The sequence below is a fragment of the Nematostella vectensis genome, chromosome 3, assembly GCF_932526225.1.
Source record: "Nematostella vectensis chromosome 3, jaNemVect1.1, whole genome shotgun sequence".
Lineage (NCBI taxonomy): Eukaryota > Metazoa > Cnidaria > Anthozoa > Actiniaria > Edwardsiidae > Nematostella > Nematostella vectensis.
In genome coordinates, this window is record NC_064036.1 from 574,606 (window position 1) to 593,468 (window position 18,863).

Here is an 18,863-nt window from a genome sequence, read left to right on the forward strand (position 1 = left end):
CCATGCTGTTCTATGCCCTTATGTCCATGTTGTTCTATGCCCTTATGTCCATGTTGTTCTATGCCCTTATGTCCATGTTGTTCTATGCCCTTATGTCCATGTTGTTCTATGCCCTTATGTCCATGTTGTTCTATGCCCTTATGTCCATGTTGTTCTATGCCCTTATGTCCTTGTGTCACTAGTGTGCATCAGACATTTACGAAGATCCTCTCTCGAAGATCTTCTTTTTTGATTTCCCATATCTGATCAAGCCGTACCCAAATACCAAATATTCTTTACAAGGATGTTTTGCAATTTGAAAATAGATTTTTATTGTACCTCTTTACATGTTTTGCTCTTTCAATATCATCTTACGTATTATTGAATGCTTACCCCCCTTCCCCTTAAGCTTCATCTAATCATTTTTTTGTCATAAAGAAAAACAGAACAAACAAATCAAACAATCAAACACAAAACAATATCAACACTTAATAGCCTTATGATTAGATCATCTTTTTTTTCAAAGTGATGTAACTTCCTCTCCATCATTTTTATTATCAAAAAGACTTGTCCCATTCTCCGCCACAGCTCTTAAACTTTTTAAAGTGACGTCAATGCGATTTTCCTCAACTGCGCTTTCCTCCGCCACTGCTGGATTGACAACTCCCGACCCAGGCTCCACGTGTTGGCGACCACAGCAAGGCATCCCATAATAGTCTGTAGCCGCCTCGGCTTCCTCCACCGTCTGGTGCATGCGCGCGAACAAGGTCTCGGGGACCCACAGGGTGGCAATGGCTGTCGCGATAGCGAGGCCGCCGAACACTGCGATTGGGACAGTCATCCCTACGCCAGGGAGGTGGCCCTAAAGGAAATCAAGAGATTATTACCAAGTGAGAATCCAACAAAATTAAAAAGAACACTATCTATATGAAAAATGCTCATAGTATTTGAAGATTTCTTAATAACAAATGACCCACTTTTTGGCCCCCAAGGGAGGTGCGCAGGGTAAACACACCACCACTAGTCGGGAAACATAACGCAGGCTATCTTGTACTGTACGCAGACATGACGGAAAAACATGACTTGACCTTTTCAATAAGCTCTTTTGACCTTTTCAATAAGCTCTTTTAACAGTTTCAGTTCAAATAAGGCGGAAAATTCTCCTAAGAACCTAGTAAGTAATATCAAACAAAATATCAAGTGCGACTTATTTTAAAATTGGAGCAAATTTTTGTAAAGTGTCATTTGTAAAGTAAAATTTGAGCTTTTCGTCCCTGAGCCCATACATAGCGCAAGGATGATCAAGGAAAAAATCTTAAAAGCCAAAATCTGGGGATGTGCATTTCGACCTCACGTTATTTGTGTTTTGAAAAGGGAAAATCAGTCCGGAATAGAAGAAACTGATGGCCATTGTAAGAAATTGTATCTTCTTTCTCCATCTTTTCAAAGTGCGCACGTTCAGGGTTTTCCATTATGTCCTGTACGCACAGATTATTATGGAAACTAACCCGGTCTTCGATCATATGGAAACCACTCTGCGATCGTTTGCGATGATCGTACACTCAAATAAGATGCGATCGTGGGATCACACGATGTGGATCACACGATGTTTCTTGTAAAGACGACACGATTGAGACGACACGATCGTCACGATCGTCGATTTCGTCATCGTACACTCAATGAGCTGCGATCGCTTGCGATGATCGTACACTCAAATGAGCTGCGATCGCTTGCGATGATCGTATACTCGAATGAGCTGCGATCGCTTGCGGTGATCGTACACTCAAATGAGCTGCGATCGCTTGCAAGATCGTACACTCTAATGAGCTGCGATCGCTTGTGATGATCGTACACTTAAATGAACTGCGATCGCTTGCGATGATTGTACACTCAAATGAGCTGCGATCGCTTGCGATGACAGTACACTCAAATGCGCTGCGATCGCTTGCGATGTTCGTACACTCAAATGAGCTGCGATCGCATGCGATATCGTACACTCAAATGAGCTGCGATCGCTTGCGATGATCGTACACTTAAATGAGCTGCGATCATGAACGATCGTGATCATATGGAAACCAGCCCAAAAACTGCTGTCCAAGTTTGCCCAACTGCAGGCATGGTAAGAACTTTTCAATAGCTCTCCGGCCCGGATACAAAGTATTTCTGTCAAATTCTAATATGGACTTATGAGCCTTTGCTGCATATGGGACACTTAAATTCAAAGAAAATGACCACAGTTTTCAATAAAATATTGCATATTATTTTAACAAAGCATTGACAGCTTTTAAGTTCAACAGTTTGTAGACAATTTAAAGCCTACAATAAACACTGACTCCAGACATGCGCAGTACCATGACGCTGCCATTTTAAGTCACATATTTATAACTTCTATTGCTCGCATTTGTTAGTTTGGTCTCGACAGTCTGTATGATTACTAACCAGCATCGCTATGTATGGGGCGATGAGGGCGGCGATGCGCGCGCATATCGAACCAGTGGCGAGACTTGTGTTTCTGAAATAAAATGAGTGTCATAAGTAGTAAGATCGGACCATACGGCCTATGTACCGCAAAGACCTACCTCAGTACCTTTGGGACTTACTTTAATACCGTGAAAACCTGCCTTAAAACCGTGGGGACCTACCTCAATATTTTATTTTATCTCCGTACCGTGGGGACCTACCTCAGTACAGTGAGGGACCAACCTCCGTAACGTGGGGGACCTACCTCCGTAACGTGGGAGACCTACCTGCGTAACGTGGGGGACCTTCCTCCGTACCGTGTGGGACCTATCTCAGTACCGTGGGGGAACTACCTCAGTACAGTGGGGACCTACCTCAGTACCTTGGGGACCTATCTCAGTACCGTGGGAACCTACCTAAGTATCGTGGGGGACCTACCTCAGTACCGTGGGGGATCTACCTCATTACTGTGGGGTACTTACTTCAGTACCGTGGGGGACCTACCTCAGTACCGTGGGGAACCTACCTCAGTACCTTGGGGACCTACCTCAGTACCGTGGGAACCTACCTAAGTATCGTGGGGGACCTACCTCAGTACTGTGGGGGATCTACCTCAGTACCGTGGGGGACTTACTTCAGTACCGTGGGGGACCTACCTCAGTACCGTGGGGAACCTACCTCAGTACCGTGGGGACCTACCTCAGTACCTTGGGGACCTACCTAAGTACCGTCGGAAACAGCTCCGAAGTCATCAAGTAACAGGTAGGCCATGTGACATAACTGATAGAGTATCCACCAATGGACAGCAATGACTTTGCCATCGGGTATTCTATTGGCAGAAAAGATCACGTGACATAACTCATAGAGTATCCACCAATAGACAACAAGGACTTTGCCATCGGGTTTTGTATTGGCCATCTGAGGTTACGTTATAGCTAACGTAACGGTTATTGTTTGTGCTGTTGTTGCCGTTGTCGTCGTTGAATTGTTTGCTATTGCTTACATTATTCCGCCACTGTTGCTATTGCTGTTTATGTTGTTGTTGATGATAATATTAACATATGACCACGTTTTTTACTTCTATACAGCTGATTTTGTTCTAACTTGAGAAATACCTTGAGGTACAGCGAGTATCAAGAGACATACAAGACCCGCAAGAACTCTTGCTGTGATAGAGGTGACGCGTCGACCCAGGCTGCATACAAAAAACCAACATAATTGCATGACATTAATTTTCCTGTCAATGAAACGTTTCAGTGCGCATCAGTACATGACGGAGGCGTCCTCCTTAGGAAATTCGTGAATCTCGTACGCACGAATTATCAGAGCACTTCCGTGTGGCCTGCGCGCGAATTATCAGAGCACTTCCGTGTTGCCTGCGCGCGAATTATCAAAGAACTTCTGTGTGGCCTGCGCGCAAATTATCAGAGCACTTCCGTGTGGCCTGCGCGCGAATTATCAGAGCACTTCCGTGTGGCCTGCGCGCACATTATCACAGCACTTTCGTGTGGCCTGCGCGCAAATTATCACAGCACTTTCGTGTGGCCTGCGCGCGAACTATCACAGCACTTCCGTGTGGCCTGCGCGCACATTATCACAGCACTTCCGTGTGGCCTGCGCGCGAATTATCACAGCACTTCCGTGTGGCCTGCGCGCGAATTATCAGAGCCTTCCGTGTGGCCTGACCGCGAATTAACAGAGCAGTTCCGTGTGGCCTGCGCGCGAATTATCAGAGCACTTCCGTGTGGCCTGCGCGCGTCTAGAGCAAAACAAGATGGCGGCCACGACTCGGCGCATCGTGAAAAACACCAGCAGACCGCTGCAAACAGGTGATAGCTACAGTTTTGCTTTCCGTACCGTTTCATTGCTACCCAAGCGATCAGCATAAGTGGCAAAGTCGGGAATTGCAGTAAGAAGAAGTTCAAGTAGATGTCTCCGAAAAGGCTTGTGACGGACAGGTAGAGGGCGAAATCCATCGTCGCCGTTACAAACCTGGAGAAAACACACGAGATGTGTTACAACTAAAAGGGACGTGGGCAGGGGGTCTCAGGTCTGAGGACCACAAGGTCCTAGGGTGGAAGTGTTCAACCTTTTCACACTAAACCAATCCGAGATGTTCAAACTAGCAAGGGCACCCGAGACAGTTCCAAGGCTCTATGACTGCAAGGGATGTTCCCATTGGGGATCCTTGGTTAACATCGATTGACGTTTGACATTTTATTTTGCGTGGCGCGGACAATATACAATTGTCTCAAAATATCTTTACATTACCATGATGAATTTTAACATCACAATTTACCAGTTGATTCCCATAAGAAACATAAACTTTCTCATTTTAGGTGTACGGATCAAATCCAATGGAGTGTATCTTTTCTCTGTTTTGACTGTTTTCTTTTCGGCTCTCAAGATATCTTCAAGAAGTGCCCGTAGAACCTCAGGTTTAGGCTGTACGCCTTTTCCGCCGAACTTCATGAGAATGTTCATAGAGTCCTCCACACGTCCCTTGACCAAGAGATAGCGAGGGGAGTCTGGATAAGCTCTACACGAGACAAAAACAGCAGTTAGTGGCAATTCAATAACAGACCAGCTGTCTGAACAAAAACGACCGAAACACCGAGCATCCGACTGTTTGACTTACTCCTAGACAGAATTACTGACCTACGGACAAAATGACTGATAAACTTACCCTCATAACCTACTGACTAACTTACCGACTGACTGTCAGAGTGACTGATTGACCTAACGCATAACTAACTGACCGCCTCACAGCAAACTGACTGACTTACTGTATGACCGACTAGTCTATTTTATTTGCCCAATTAAGAAAATAGCTGCTTACCTCACGAAGAAAAGGAAGAGGAACATTGGCGCAACGGAGATGCGAGTGAGTGTTTGCCAGTCCCGTATGTAGTACGCCAAAAGGATGCCGAGAAAAGCGCCTGACGCCCAATACATCCCGTTCAGATTCCCAGCCATTGTTCGCCAGCTCGGCCCAACTATTTCTACGCCAAATGTGAATAGGGATAACATAAAGCTCATCATGCCAAGTCCAACAAAGAACTGAAGAGAAGCGTAAACGACGAGAGAAGGCGCATATGACGCAGCTAGGCTTGCTACAGACTAAAGGAAAATAATCAAGAACAAGCGGTGAAATTGATGTCTTGCAATCTGGGGGGCAAACTGAACTAACAAAACGAAGGGCATGTTGGTGGATGGACAATAGAAATCTTCCACCTGACTGGTGGATGCTCTTGTTTATGACGTAACATTAAAATGATGGTACATAACGTATATACCTACATTATGTAAAATGCGCAATATGGCCGGTCAAATCGGTCAGCATATTGGCCGACTGCCTTTGTAAATTTCATACTGTAAAATAGTATGCTTTGTTTTGAGAATATAAAACTTTTCACTCCTTGACTATCCAAACGAAATTTATTCGATGTGTATTTTCTTTGCCACTACCGAGGACTTAGGACACTATGCTAATGCTCTCTCTCCCTTAACTTTTCGATGGATTGGAAATCTTACCATGATCCCGACACTTGTGAACATGCATTTCTTCCTCCCAAACATATCTGACAAGTATCCAGCAAACAGACATGATACGAGCATCCCAGCAAAAAGACAGGACTGGACTGTCGCACCAAGTGCTGCACCATCGCAGATCAGATTCCACTAGGGATAGCAAAAAGCACAGTCATGATAATGGTGGATTAAATATTAGGGAAAAATTTTCTTTGATCGATTGCTTTTCTGCATCTATCTCCAAGATTTACCAATCACTTCAATGAACTTTTTTCTTGATTGTGTATATTTTTTGTAGTGAATGACACAGTGGTACTCGTCCTCGACACTGTTTGGACAGAACGGACATGACCTCTCTTGTTCTTGTTTGTAAGGTCTGTGATATCTCCCCCTCTCTATTTCTATCTAGATCATGATTACTAATGCGCAGTTTGGTAAGGCACCTGCGGTGGTTCTGATTCGGGATGTGAAGATAATTCCCAAATTCGTACTTGCCCTTATGATTGCGATATATATCATAATAACCTCACTGTGCCAAAGTTACAGTTCAATGTCTTCAATTCTTTGTCTTAGCATCCTATAATTCCTTTTTATAATCAATTGTGATTCGGTTGTCCCATAAATATCCCACGCCTAGACGATTAATCACCTCTTTTAGTTTAACTATCCACGAGTGCGGAGGTATCCATATGATACCTATAATTGCGCACCCACCACTCCCCCCCCCCACCCCCACCCCCCTCGGCCAATCCTGAGAACACGCCTGCCATAACCGCCAATATCCTATCCCCGTATTACCTCAGAAATGATGCTTGTAAAAGGCCCATCAAACGCGTACGAAGTACAGTTCTTGCAACACTCGTTAGGAGGACACGTGGTGTTAGTGACGTCACAGTGGAACTGCGGGGTGCCCATGGCGAAGATCATCAAGTTGAAGTGAAGCATGACGGGTATAATGAGCAGATGTGTGCAGAGGTAAAGAATACGCTGGAAGCGACCAAACGACTGCACGTGCTCAAATACATCATCAAACTCTGGTGGTCGGTCCTTGGCTCGTGTATCATCCATTCCCTGATTGTGCTGATTTTAATTGTTACCCGAATACGTTAAGTAGAATATCTTCAATTAAATCGAGACCAAAAGAATAGAAAACGAGAATTATCGGGAGTTCGACTTAGAGGGTAAAATATAGGCATGAGGAAATAACCTGTTTTGAATACAATTCACATCGTATTCCTCAATTGCTTAATTAATTTTAAAATATAATTATTTTTTTTGGCTTTTATAGCATCTCCCCAAAAAAATTATAACAAGTTCACAAATTTTAGAGTCATAAGCGATATGCTAACCGAAATGCAGATGGTGTTCGTATAAAGACAAAACTCTTGAAACTGTGCACTTATAGACAGCGAGATTAAATCTTCCAGCTGTTTCTGCTTAAATGAACATAACACCCATACCTGAATAAACGTGCACTCAGAGATGAAAAGCAAATGCGTTGAATAAGAAGTTTCACTAATAAAGCAAGTCAGAGTAGATCATGCAATTCTCGCTATAATCCATTCGAACAAGCACAGAAAAAGCGCGTGTTTCAGCATCATGTTGCCCCTCGTGATAAGCTTAGGATTTATCTAGAACTACTCTGTTCTTTAAAAAAAACATGAACACCAGCTTGTGCATCCAGGGAAAGGGTATTCGAATATTGGAGGGTTGGGGGGGGGGGGCTCCAATGTATTTTCGAATTTAAATTTGTCCTTGTATATTTTTCGGTTAAAATAAGTTATTTTTGGGGTGTATTTAGTGTGTATTTGTTTTGCCCCCTCCTCGTCTTGTTTTGGTCGACTACTCTACCTCCCAGGCCCCCTCTCCTCGTCTTGTTTTGGCCGACCACTCTACCTCCCAGGCCCCCCTCTCCTCGTCTTGTTTTGGCCGACTACTCTACCTCCCAGGCTCCCCTCTCCTCGTCTTGTTTTGACCGACTACTCTACCTCCCAGGCTCCCCTCTCCTCGTCTTGTTTTGGCCGACTACTCTATCTCCTAGGCCCCCCTCTCCTCGTCTTGTTTTGGCCGACTACTCTACCTCCCAGGCCCCCCTCTCCTCGTCTTGTTTTGACCGACTACTCTATCTCCCAGGCCCCCTCTCCTCGTCTTGTTTTGGCCGACTACTCTACCTTCCAGGCCCCCCTCTCCTCGTCTTGTTTTGGCCGACTACTCTATCTCCCAGCCCCCCCCCCCCCCTCTATCTCCTCGTCATGTTTTATGGCCGTCCACCTCCCAGGCTGTGTATCCACAATATATGCGATCAGATGCAGAGGGAGAGTGCAATCTAGTTGTATTACCCAGTAGTATTTTCCTCCTGACATTGATGTTTTTAGAGTTAGCTAGAACCTATCCGCTTGCTGAAATTGTTTGCTAGGGTTTAAGATGAGCTGTATTTTGAGATTTTTCTTTTGTGTACCAATTTTCTATATAGACGCAGGGTTTATCGATAAACAGCCTCTCGTTAGGATATCCCTGTTAAGGTATATTTTAAGAAATTTCTCGAACAAGACCCTATAAACCTTCATACTCGATGCCAAGTTTGTAACAAGTCGTATAGGTGAATATTATATCATTATATAATGTTTCTACTATGATTCGCGCAGATCATGAATCACAAGAAGTATTGTTTCAGCTATTTTGATAAGATTTGATCTGATTATTATAACAAAAAATTAAGCTGAAAAGGTGCATATCAAACATATTCCCCACATATAGTGTCCTTCGTATGTATTGCCTTATATGGGCATTGATGCCCATATTTAGAAAAGCTAAAGTTTTCCCGCTCCCGGATCTCCAGAAAACATGGTAAAAAAATGCTGGATTCCTGTCAATTTGAGACTCGCGGCCAAAATTTGTTAGAAAAATTTGATCGCTTGGTCAAATCTTTTTCTCACTGATCTTGAAAAGCCCTTAGACCCAGGCCTCCAAGAGGTTGGCCGAGTGGGTATGAAGGTCACCCAAATATTGATATGTAGCAACGTGATGGACCACAGTCTCGTACCCAGACGCCGCGCGATGCATTTTGGGAAGGTTGACGAAGCGCACGGTGCATGCAGTCAGGAATTGGTTTCAGGAGTATGAATTCGCTTATCACTTTTATTCCGTCCCCGCTACAGGATTCCTGTGGATGACCGCGCAACAGCTAATAAAGACTAAGTACGAGTCTGCCGTGAGCCATATGTGATAAATAAACATCGTATTTTGGAACCGAACCCTACGTCACAATATTCTTAACGACCCGAACATCCTTTGGAACAAGGGCGGCGAGGTCAGCGTAACAAGGAGCGATAACAAGGCGGAATATCTCGTCACACCGACCTCGACGTCTTGGGTTCCCGACGGTGCGACCCCAAATGTGTCTACCGTAAGAAGGAAGATCAATAACTAGAACAATATGAATAAATAGACAAAAGGGGGCTACAATGTACGGTCATGTTACTTCCATGTTTTAGCAGTTGAATAAAGCCTTATTTTATATATGGATTGGATTTTATCAATATAATATTATTTCCTAATGCTACCGAAATACACACCTGGCACATTGGATACAAGTTGTTACTATGACATAGATTACGCATTTCATCATGCGTGTATCACGTACCCACATAAGCCAAAGTTTGTTTGTGTAAATGAGGGGGTGTAGCTCTTTTGGCTAGGGTAGCTAATTTCAATGGCAAGCAGTTTCTGCAAGCATAACAATTCTGCTTGTAATAGCGTTTATTTTAGGCTGCACCCCTTTCCTGTTCTAAACGTCAGGCAAACCGGAGCGACTTACCCTAAGATGCAAATGTCCCCTCAACCCTATTTCTCTTTAGTCGATCGCCAGCTCTGTTAAGCTGACCTCTATTGGAAAGGCATTGCGCGTGATCCAAAAAAATTAGGACCAAGTATGTCAATCATCTAAATAAGCCGAGCAAGTCACGCTCATCTCCAAAAATCAGGGAGCAATGGGAAACGTGTGAGAGGTATTGTTTCCTCCTTGACCTTGATTTATAAAAGGATAATTAAAATTGGAAAAACAACCTCTTGACCTAGATTTATTAAACTTAAAGTTTTATTTGATCGATTCATGCCAAAGCCTATTGTCAACAGTTTAAGGCATAAAATGGTCTAACAGTATTGGACTATATTGGTATAAAACTGTGGCATCCGCGAAAACAAAACATGCTTGACTAGCAAACTAGCCCTAGTGTGATATTAAACCCTGCTTTGCAGTCAGTATCATATAATTAGTTGTTTATAAATATCCCCTTATCTCCTCAGATCTTGTAGTTATGACATTGGTTTTAGTGTAGTTTTGGAATGCAAAGTCTTTGGTATCTCTCTTCTTCCCTAAGAAAGAAGTATGCAATTTATTGTCTGTAATGTATTGTTATCCTCACTAATCAAGGATTCTCAGGGAAGAGCCCATGATCCTCTGGGCTCCATTGCCGCATCCACGTGGCTTGACTAGCAGCTGGCATTTGGTTGAATCCCTGTTGTGCCTGAGATGGATCGGCCTGGATATCACTCCTTTGTTGGTTAACCTGTGGTGCCGTGAGGTCTACGTTGTTTGGCTGCTGGGCTTGGAACGGGTTGGGCTGAATGTCACTTCTCTGTTGGGTAGCCTGTGGTGCCGTGAGTTCCGCGTTGTTTTGTTGCTGGGCCTGGAACGGTTCGGGCTGAATGTCACTTCTCTGTTGAGTAGCCTGTGGTGCCGTGAGGTCTACGTTGTTTGGCTGTTGGGCCTGGGATGGATCGGGCTGGATGTCACTCCTCAGTTGGGTAGCCTGTGGAACCGTGAGGTCTATGTTGTTTGGCTGTTGGGCCTGGAACGGGTCGGGCTGAATGTCACTTCTCTGTTGGGTAGCCTGTAGTGCCGTGAGGTCTACGTTGTTTGGCTGTTGGGCCTGGAATGGATCGGGCTGAATGTCACTTCTCTGTTGGGTAGCCTGTGCTGCCGTGAGATCCGCGTTTGTTTGTTGGGCCTGGGACGGGTCAGGGATGCTGCTCCTTAGTTGGGCCTCCTGTGGCGCGATGTTGGCTTCCCCGTTGTTTGATTGTTGCATAGTCATGAACTGTGCAAAAGGATCATCGCTGGATGGTTCGGGTGTCTCGTCTTTTTTAGCCATTGGGAATTGTTGCTGGTCTGGAGCTTGTTGCCACTGGTTTGCCGAGGGCTGAAACTGACAACAACAAGGGATGGTAAACTTGTTGTATTTTTACATCACATTTGATTCTTGTAACGGAGACGAATTGATCGTATGTGTTTATCCTATTCCTGCAACAGAGACGAATAAATTTTGTATGACAGACTACTAGCAACTAGGGAAACGAAAGGTGTATCCATATATCAATGTATCTTTTTACTCTAAAAAATGGCTCATCAAAAAACGTTAGCGAATCTTTATTTTAGACAACATAAGAACATCACTTTTTATTTATCTTTTTTCCTGCAGACAATTTAGTTTCACAGCTTGTCTCTATAACAATTTCAACTTAATATATATATTTAGGCATTGCCTAAAGGCTGAGCCAGCGCATTTGTATCCCAAATATTATTCATAGTTTATTATTTTATTTATTATTTATTTCTATATTTCCACAGGCTCGTACCCAGGGGGGGAGGCAGGGGGTACACCACTACTTTCTGTTCGAAATAGACATGCTATTTGTAGACAAAACTATAAAACATAAGCAAATTAGATAAAATATATATTAGAAAGAAAATTAGAAAAACCTATGTTTTTTTTTTGTTTTTTGTTTTTTTTTTTGGGGGGGGGGGGGGGCAGATTTTTATCAGAAAAATCCCCTTCCGGAAAAATTTGGTCCACCTTATCGGATTGTGCACCCACCCACACCCCCCCCCCCCCCCCCCCCCCCCAAAAAAAAATTGGTATTGGCGTGTTTCCACCAGCTATAAACAATAACAGCAAAAAGAAAATAACAAAATACAAGCATGATAAGAAGAGAAAAAACAAATGACAATTATATGGCCTTCAAACAATGGTTTGGCAAATCTAAATCAATGGCCAGGAACAATAACAGGGATAATACAGTTCAGTTACAGGGGAAGTAAAGTGGTGCCTCTGCAATCACCTTTTGGACGCTGCTGAGTAGCTTTGATCAATGTAGTAGCTTTGAAAGGAGTAAAAGTGGACTACCTTTGGATTTTCTTATTGTCCCCTTAGATATCTATCATATACTTATTTTAAATCATTAAATTTTATGGCCACTAAAAACAACAAACACTCAAGTAATCTGTTGGAAAAGTGGCTGCCTTTCAGGGGTGGTTTTATAATAACTAAAACTGGTTATCCAGTGCTTTTATAGAGAGCTATTTGCCAAAGACACAGCAGCATTGGTAGAGGTGCAGCATATCTTGCTTTGATTGGTTTGATATTGCTAAAAAAAAGATAACTTCTTTTTATTTCTTTTTATTTACTGACAAGTTCAGTGAATTTTATGTACCGTCAAGTTAAGAGCCCTAAAAAACTAAACTAAAAGGAAAATTTCCCCTCAAAAATTGTTCCTACAAAACAAAAATAAAATCAAATAAAATATTAGGGATAACATACACTTGTATACTCTGTTTGCCTTTAAGTCTGGCATAAATTCAATAAGATTGTAACAAGAAATTTTGATTTGGACAGGAACAGAAGAAGGGGAATTGGTTTTGTTCGAATAACTCGCATTTAAGAGATTTATTTTTTAGTACACCATGATTATGAACAAAAACAGTAACTCTATAAAACATAAAGTTAAACTACAATTTAAATTTAGACTAAACTGAAAATAGACTAATAATCAGTACCGTTTCATTCGTTTCAAGTCGGCGAGAAACCAACATTTATAATTATAGTTTGCTGCTTTATTGTCTTCAATTTCTCTGTCTCTAGACATGGGTCCTTTCTTATATTTTAGACTTTTTGTAAAGACTCTTTCGTAGACTTATTTTCATCGCCATTTTGAGAGTCGGTAGTGTAATCGATCTTCTGGCGTGTGATAACCAGTTTGTTGGAGGCGAAATTCGACAGCGGAAAATTGTAGATTCTTTGATTTAAGCAATCCATGACTGTAATAAAGTTTCTCAAATATTTTTTTCACTTTTTAAGATGTTTGGAAGTTTGCGTTTTTCTCGAGAGTGAAGGCGACCGTCTCATCTAAGCGTGGTTACATAGCTTGGGCGGGCAGGCAGGCGAGGCAGAACCACAGGGCTCCCGCGCGATGACAAAAAAAACTTACAAAAAAAGTTATATACTATTTTTTTTTATACCTATGGGGCTCCGCACGCGAAGCTCCGCGCTGGCTCCGCTATGATATTACAGTGTATGTGTAACTTACTTGTTGTGCCGCTGGCACGTCACTGCGGTCGTAGCTGTTTTGGGCGGGTTGTTGCTGCTGATACTGTGAAAATCATCTTGGTCAGTAAAAATAATGGAATTTCTTTTTGATATTTACCTTAGTGCAGCTTTTTAAGGATAGTTATATGACCACCAGTCGTAGCAAAAGGTGGGGAGTGGTCACTAACACCACAGGGTTTCCGAGCATGCACCTAGTGAGTGCAAGGAAGATAATGAAGTAAAAACGCCATGTTCACCCACTCATACCTGTTGCGCAACTGGGACATCGCTCCGCGCCATACTATTCTGACTTTGCGGTACCTGCTGCCGGAAGTCCACTTGCTGGTTGGCAGGGAAAGATGAACTTGGTGCAAAAGCAGCCTGGCTTTGTTGAGGTATCTGAGGTTGTTCAGCGTAGCTCTGATCTGCAAGCGTTAGTGTAAGAACATTAGTCTTAGAGGCATCAAGCATGACCCTCAAAATTGAAGTAGTATTTGGCCGTTGTTGTTCCTTGTTATTTATGATCAGGCGCGTAGCAAGGATTTCCGGAGAGGGGGCTCATAGTCATTGATATTTGAAAGAGAATGATAATCTTTTTTTCTGACCCAATGACCAATTACCCAATTTTGGTGGTTAAAGGAGGGTGCATCCCCTCCACCCCAAGCCACGCGCCTGGTTATAACACAGGCTTCCCACCCGCGTCAGTAAAGGATTTCTAAGGACATACGAATTATATCGAGTTATATCTTAATGCTCTAATTCATGAAATAAACTTAGTTGGGATATAAATGTATCCGTTTGTGGTGTTTTTCTTCCCAAGAAGCCCAATTTTACGAGTTTAGAGCGATATAAGTTTGTCTCGGATGTTTGAGTCGATACTAGGTACGTTTATGAGACAAGGCTGGCAACGTAATTCTGACTACCTCAGCTTCCAGCGCGATTTTCTGCCGCCTTTTTAGCAGTACGAAATCACTGACATCGGTACAGGATGGGAGAGGGATGGAACTATCCCCGAATCGAGATTTTAAGCAATCCGCCTAAAAACTTCAATTTTAGCTTTCCGTCGATGATCTGGACATAGTAGCTGGTCAAACGGCATCCTTGGAATTTAATTTGCATAGACAGGGTAGCCCCACATCGCCCTAGACCTCTCTTTGTTCCTTCTCATTCCCCCTTCAGATCGACAGGTTGCAAACGTCGACAGTCTGCTCGTACTCCCCATAGCTGTACAAGTTACGTTTCACACAACAACTCCCAATTTAGAAGTTAGTTAGGAAACTGTGAGAAAGACAAGTAGTTGTGTATGTATTCGTCATCTTGTTATTGTTAAGGAGCTGGTTGTTAGTTGTGGTAGTTGTTCAGGCATAGTTGTGGTAGTTGTTCGTCACCTTGTTGCTGTGGTTGTTGGTAATACGCAGTCTGTTGTTGTGGCTCGGCGCCGAAGTAGTTATATTGGTAAGTAGAGGGTTGGTACTGGGGCACGTCATATTTCTTAGATGCGTCTGGATGTACAAATAAGACAAAATTTGCAAAAGTCACTGTTTTCTGTGTTTTTCTTATGGATGCTTTCAGGATTTGTCTTGATTGATATTTTTATGTATAGCGTATATTTTGCCTGTTAAGCCCCGTGCAAACTGCGCCAGCACCTGCCAGCATTGCTGCCGAATTCTTGCTCGACTGACCACAAGACAAAAGTCCATTTCCCATTTTGACATTTCCTTTGTCCTATAGTCAGTCAAGCGAAAATTCGCCAGCAATGCTGGCAGGTGCTGGCGCAGTTTGCACGGATGTCTAGTTGACAAAATGTGTTCTTTTTTGATGTTGTTTATTAGTTTTTGTTTGTAATTAAAAGCTGTAAAACCGTATCATCAATATATTTGTTGATGTGTTAGTGCTGTTATTGATGTTAGTTTTTAGTTTTATTTTTTTTTTTTTAACATCGAGTATGATAATGTTAGTAATTAAAAGCTGTTAACCTGTGTCATCAATGTCGTCAGAAGTGTGATCAATCTGACCGTCCGCGTCGTTCTTGTCAGAAATGGAGTCAACGAAGTCGGGGTTGGTAAAAGATACCTCACCCTCTGATTGGCTATCGTCGTGGGCAATTGTATCGCGACTTATAAGTTCTGTGGAGGTTTTTATACGACCTTATTTGGTTAGTAGTTAGATATGAGCTAGTTGTACAGGCGTGCGCATTAATTGGTTAGCATTTTATAGCTAGTATAGCTAGGACGTTTCAGGAACATGGTAGTGCGAGGTAAAAATTTATTCTAAAAGATCGTCTAGTTTTACCGCCCATCAGGGGCCGAGGAGTTGACCTCAGAGTTAAAAAATGCATAGACCTCCAGAGGCAGATGACGTTAGTTCATTCAACCAAAGTTTTTTGTCTGCAATGTCTCGTGTTAATAATCTCCAGCCTTTATGAACTGCTAGATGGGTAAAAAAAAACATGGAAAAAGATTCATTACTATTTGTCATATTGTACTTTTATCACCTGCTTGAAAGTAAAGACTGATCCCATATTTATCTCGTATTCATAATTTAGGGGAGGGGGTAATTTCAAAAGAGGACGTCAAGTTGTGCATTTCCTCACCATCCTTGTGCTTGAGGCACTTTGCCATCTTTGCCTTGTACTCAAACATAACCATCTCGCCGTTTGTGTATTGCTGTACGAGTTTGCTGCAGTCTGAGGGGATCTTTAGCATGTCCGCTGTGGAAAAAGCAAAAAGCAAATATAGCTATAGGTTTGCGACTCAGAAGGGAAGAGCAGGCCCGTATGGCGACAGCAGAAAACAATTTAAAATTCAAAGAACCAGACGAGAAATGCACTGTCTGGGTTTTTTAAAGAAGTTTTCCTCCAATCACGACAGACCGTGACAGACCATGTACGCGCATGAGATTTGGCATCTTTTACAAAAAAAGTTGCGTTTTTGATGGAGGGATGCGACTCCTGTATCCTACCTTTACTCGTCTATCTGTGATCGTTGCTGTGCGATAAAAGTTTCCGGTGACTTTTTGCCTTTTTATAAGCATAAATGTGCTAAGTTTATGGAATTTTGGAGTTAAATGACAAGTTCTAAAGAATTAAAGGTTTTTTTTTTCTTCACAGCCTTAATGTCAAGGACGTAGAAGAAAGGCGATGAGAAAAAAAGTCAAACCTGGGTATATTTGTTATCATCATTTCGATAATCTAGAGAAGAGAAGTACAAATTACAGGGATGATTTGATTCAAAGAAATACATTTCTTATTATTCGTCGGCGAAAGAAAATCTCACCACGTGGTTCCAAAAACAAACAACCCTAACCCCAAAGTTTTTCCTCTGCTGTGCTTTAAAATCTTGCAATACCTGACGACTGCTTTACGTTGTTAGCAGGGGATGACGACAATTTAGGTGATTTTTCGCTCTTCGCCGCCTTATCCTTAGCTTTGCCGCTCTTTCCCTTCTTTGCTATCTTGTGTTTCGACTTTGTCTTTGACATTGCTTTTGACTTTGGCGCTTTGCTTATCACTGGCTTATGAGCACTGTCTTTCTTGGTGTTTGATTTAGCCTTCTTCACGACTGCTACAACTTTTTTTGTTGGGATACTCGATTTTTTCACATGCTTTTCCTCGTGTCTTTTAGGTGACTTGTCCTTTTTGTCGTGCGATTTAGCGGACTTATGCTTTTCCGATTTCGCTATTTCAGATTTCTTTGAAGACTTTGATGGCTTTTTAGTGGACTTTGAGTCACAACATGCTATGAAAATAACCAAGATCACCAACGCAAACACGAATGCAAGCTTCATGGCGAATTTTGGCGTGCAAATCCTCGACCTTTCCCGATTCCTATGTCACGGATAACTGCACAATTCGTATTTTAGATGTTTCAATTTCCTTTATCTCGAACTGACGCAAGTGTAGAGCTCGAGGCCGTATAAATAAGTAATAAGTCGTGCTTTTGTTTCCAAAGCTCAAACCCAGATGGTACCTGTTGTAGGAGTAAAGGGAGACTTTTTCACGAAACAGGTCCCTCATTAGCATAAGGTCATGTCTCGCGTTTTAATTCATATTGTTTTGATTGTCAAATGTATGATGGAAATTACTTTTGATAACATTTGGCTTTTACCACGCATCAAATAATAACATTCTGCTAGTCTAAAGACCTTCCTCTTCCCACTCCGGGGACTACATGGATCGCCTGTGCTGGCCGCATGTGCAGCTTGAGTTAAACCGCTGTACTGTCCGTGGTCTCAGATGATCTCAATACCTGTTTTAGCCTACGGAATGTACTTGACCTAACATTTCACATTGAGGTAATGAGATCTGCATTGTGTTATGTAATGCGATCAGACATGGATCCTATTTTAGGTAACTGTGAGATTCAAGTGCCTTAGGTTTCAACTAACCTTTGCTTTTACAAAAAAGGTTAGCTTTCTACAATAGCAGTGCCACACGAAGTGCTTAAAGATCAATAAAAATCTACAAAAATGTGATGGCTATTACAGTGCAAAAAAAAAAGAGTAAGAATATTAAGTAAAAATAAAAACACTATTTGTGTAGCGAACTTAAATACAAGAGATGACTATGGTGTATCAACGCCTTGTTTTCTGTACTGTGATAAGGACAACTCTTCCAAAATTATATATAATTTTATTCGTTATTATCGTTACCCCGGACCATATCTATTGTGCAAGAGATCGCCACAAGGTTCACTGAACTAAACGGTTGACTAAGCGAAAACATCGGAAACTGTTCAAGCCTGCCATCCAACCCTTAAATAAATCACCCAAAGAGTCAAGGCGGGTAATTAGAAGAAAACATGAAAAAATGCATTACTTACGGTCGTTGTTTTCTATGAAGTCCCATCGTTTAACCATGAAGTGATCGTCCTCCGTAAGCACTGGAGCGCTAAGAACACGGCAAACACAACACGCAACGACAACCACTAAAAGCTTCAACACCATCCTTCCCAAATCTTCCCAACACTCGGAAAAATGAAAAATTTCGCTTGAATTATGTCTTAGTGGACGCGGTAAAGTCATACGAAAGTCAGATTTGTTGACAAATTACGTTATCGAGGTATTTGAATTGCCACCATTCAGAGAGCCAGGTTACCACTTAGGACCAAAACAATTGTCAAGATTAGCGCTCTTAGCAATTATGACACGGTTCCCGGTTTGTTGACAAATTTATCAGTAGACAATGGCTGCTTGCCTTCCCAAGAAGTAAACATGATGGCACGAGATGTTGAACATGTTGTTTATAATTAGCGGAACATAAAACAAATTTGCCAAAGGAGTATCTTCCACGTGCTCGACGGGAGAAATTTTCGCCGCAGACGTGACAAGCACAAAAAAAAGGAAGATTTTAAGATGAAAGAAATATGGGAGGGGCTTAGTTTTTAAAACAGCCCCGACCTTTTTCTAATTTGAATTAAGTTTTCGCAACAACAGGTGCCACTAATATTGTTCAGGTGGCATAGCATAATATATTTTGTACGTTTCTTTAGAAAATGACAATAAACGAAATAGACATAGTGTAGTCTAATA

General features: G+C 42.2%; 2 protein-coding genes across 5 annotated transcripts; both read right to left on the bottom strand.

Moving 5' to 3' along the window:
- Positions 1–286: 286 nt before the first annotated feature.
- LOC5501943 (organic cation transporter protein) lies at positions 287–7,661 on the bottom strand. Its single transcript, XM_032370220.2, has 9 exons — positions 6,769–7,661; positions 5,974–6,120; positions 5,279–5,559; positions 4,739–4,978; positions 4,297–4,431; positions 3,555–3,634; positions 3,160–3,268; positions 2,419–2,491; positions 287–841 (listed from the first exon to the last, which is right to left on the bottom strand). The coding sequence occupies exons 1-9, from the start codon at positions 7,036–7,038 to the stop codon at positions 500–502; spliced, it is 1,677 nt and encodes a 558-aa protein (XP_032226111.2). The 5' UTR covers positions 7,039–7,661; the 3' UTR covers positions 287–499.
- A 2,387-nt stretch (positions 7,662–10,048) lies between these two features.
- On the bottom strand, positions 10,049–18,658 carry LOC5501947 (protein FAM186A). 4 transcript variants are annotated; one of them, XM_032370218.2, is made up of 7 exons: positions 18,155–18,658; positions 15,928–16,044; positions 15,311–15,460; positions 14,723–14,836; positions 13,602–13,759; positions 13,336–13,398; positions 10,049–11,177 (listed from the first exon to the last, which is right to left on the bottom strand). In XM_032370218.2, the coding sequence occupies exons 1-7, from the start codon at positions 18,354–18,356 to the stop codon at positions 10,398–10,400; spliced, it is 1,584 nt and encodes a 527-aa protein (XP_032226109.2). In that variant the 5' UTR covers positions 18,357–18,658; the 3' UTR covers positions 10,049–10,397. The 4 variants fall into 4 exon arrangements, with proteins under 4 accessions (XP_032226109.2, XP_032226107.2, XP_032226108.2 ...); XM_032370216.2 differs by lacking the exon at positions 18,155–18,658 and adding an exon at positions 16,682–17,506; XM_032370217.2 differs by lacking the exons at positions 15,311–15,460; positions 18,155–18,658 and adding an exon at positions 16,682–17,499.
- Between the last annotated feature and the right edge of the window lie 205 nt (positions 18,659–18,863).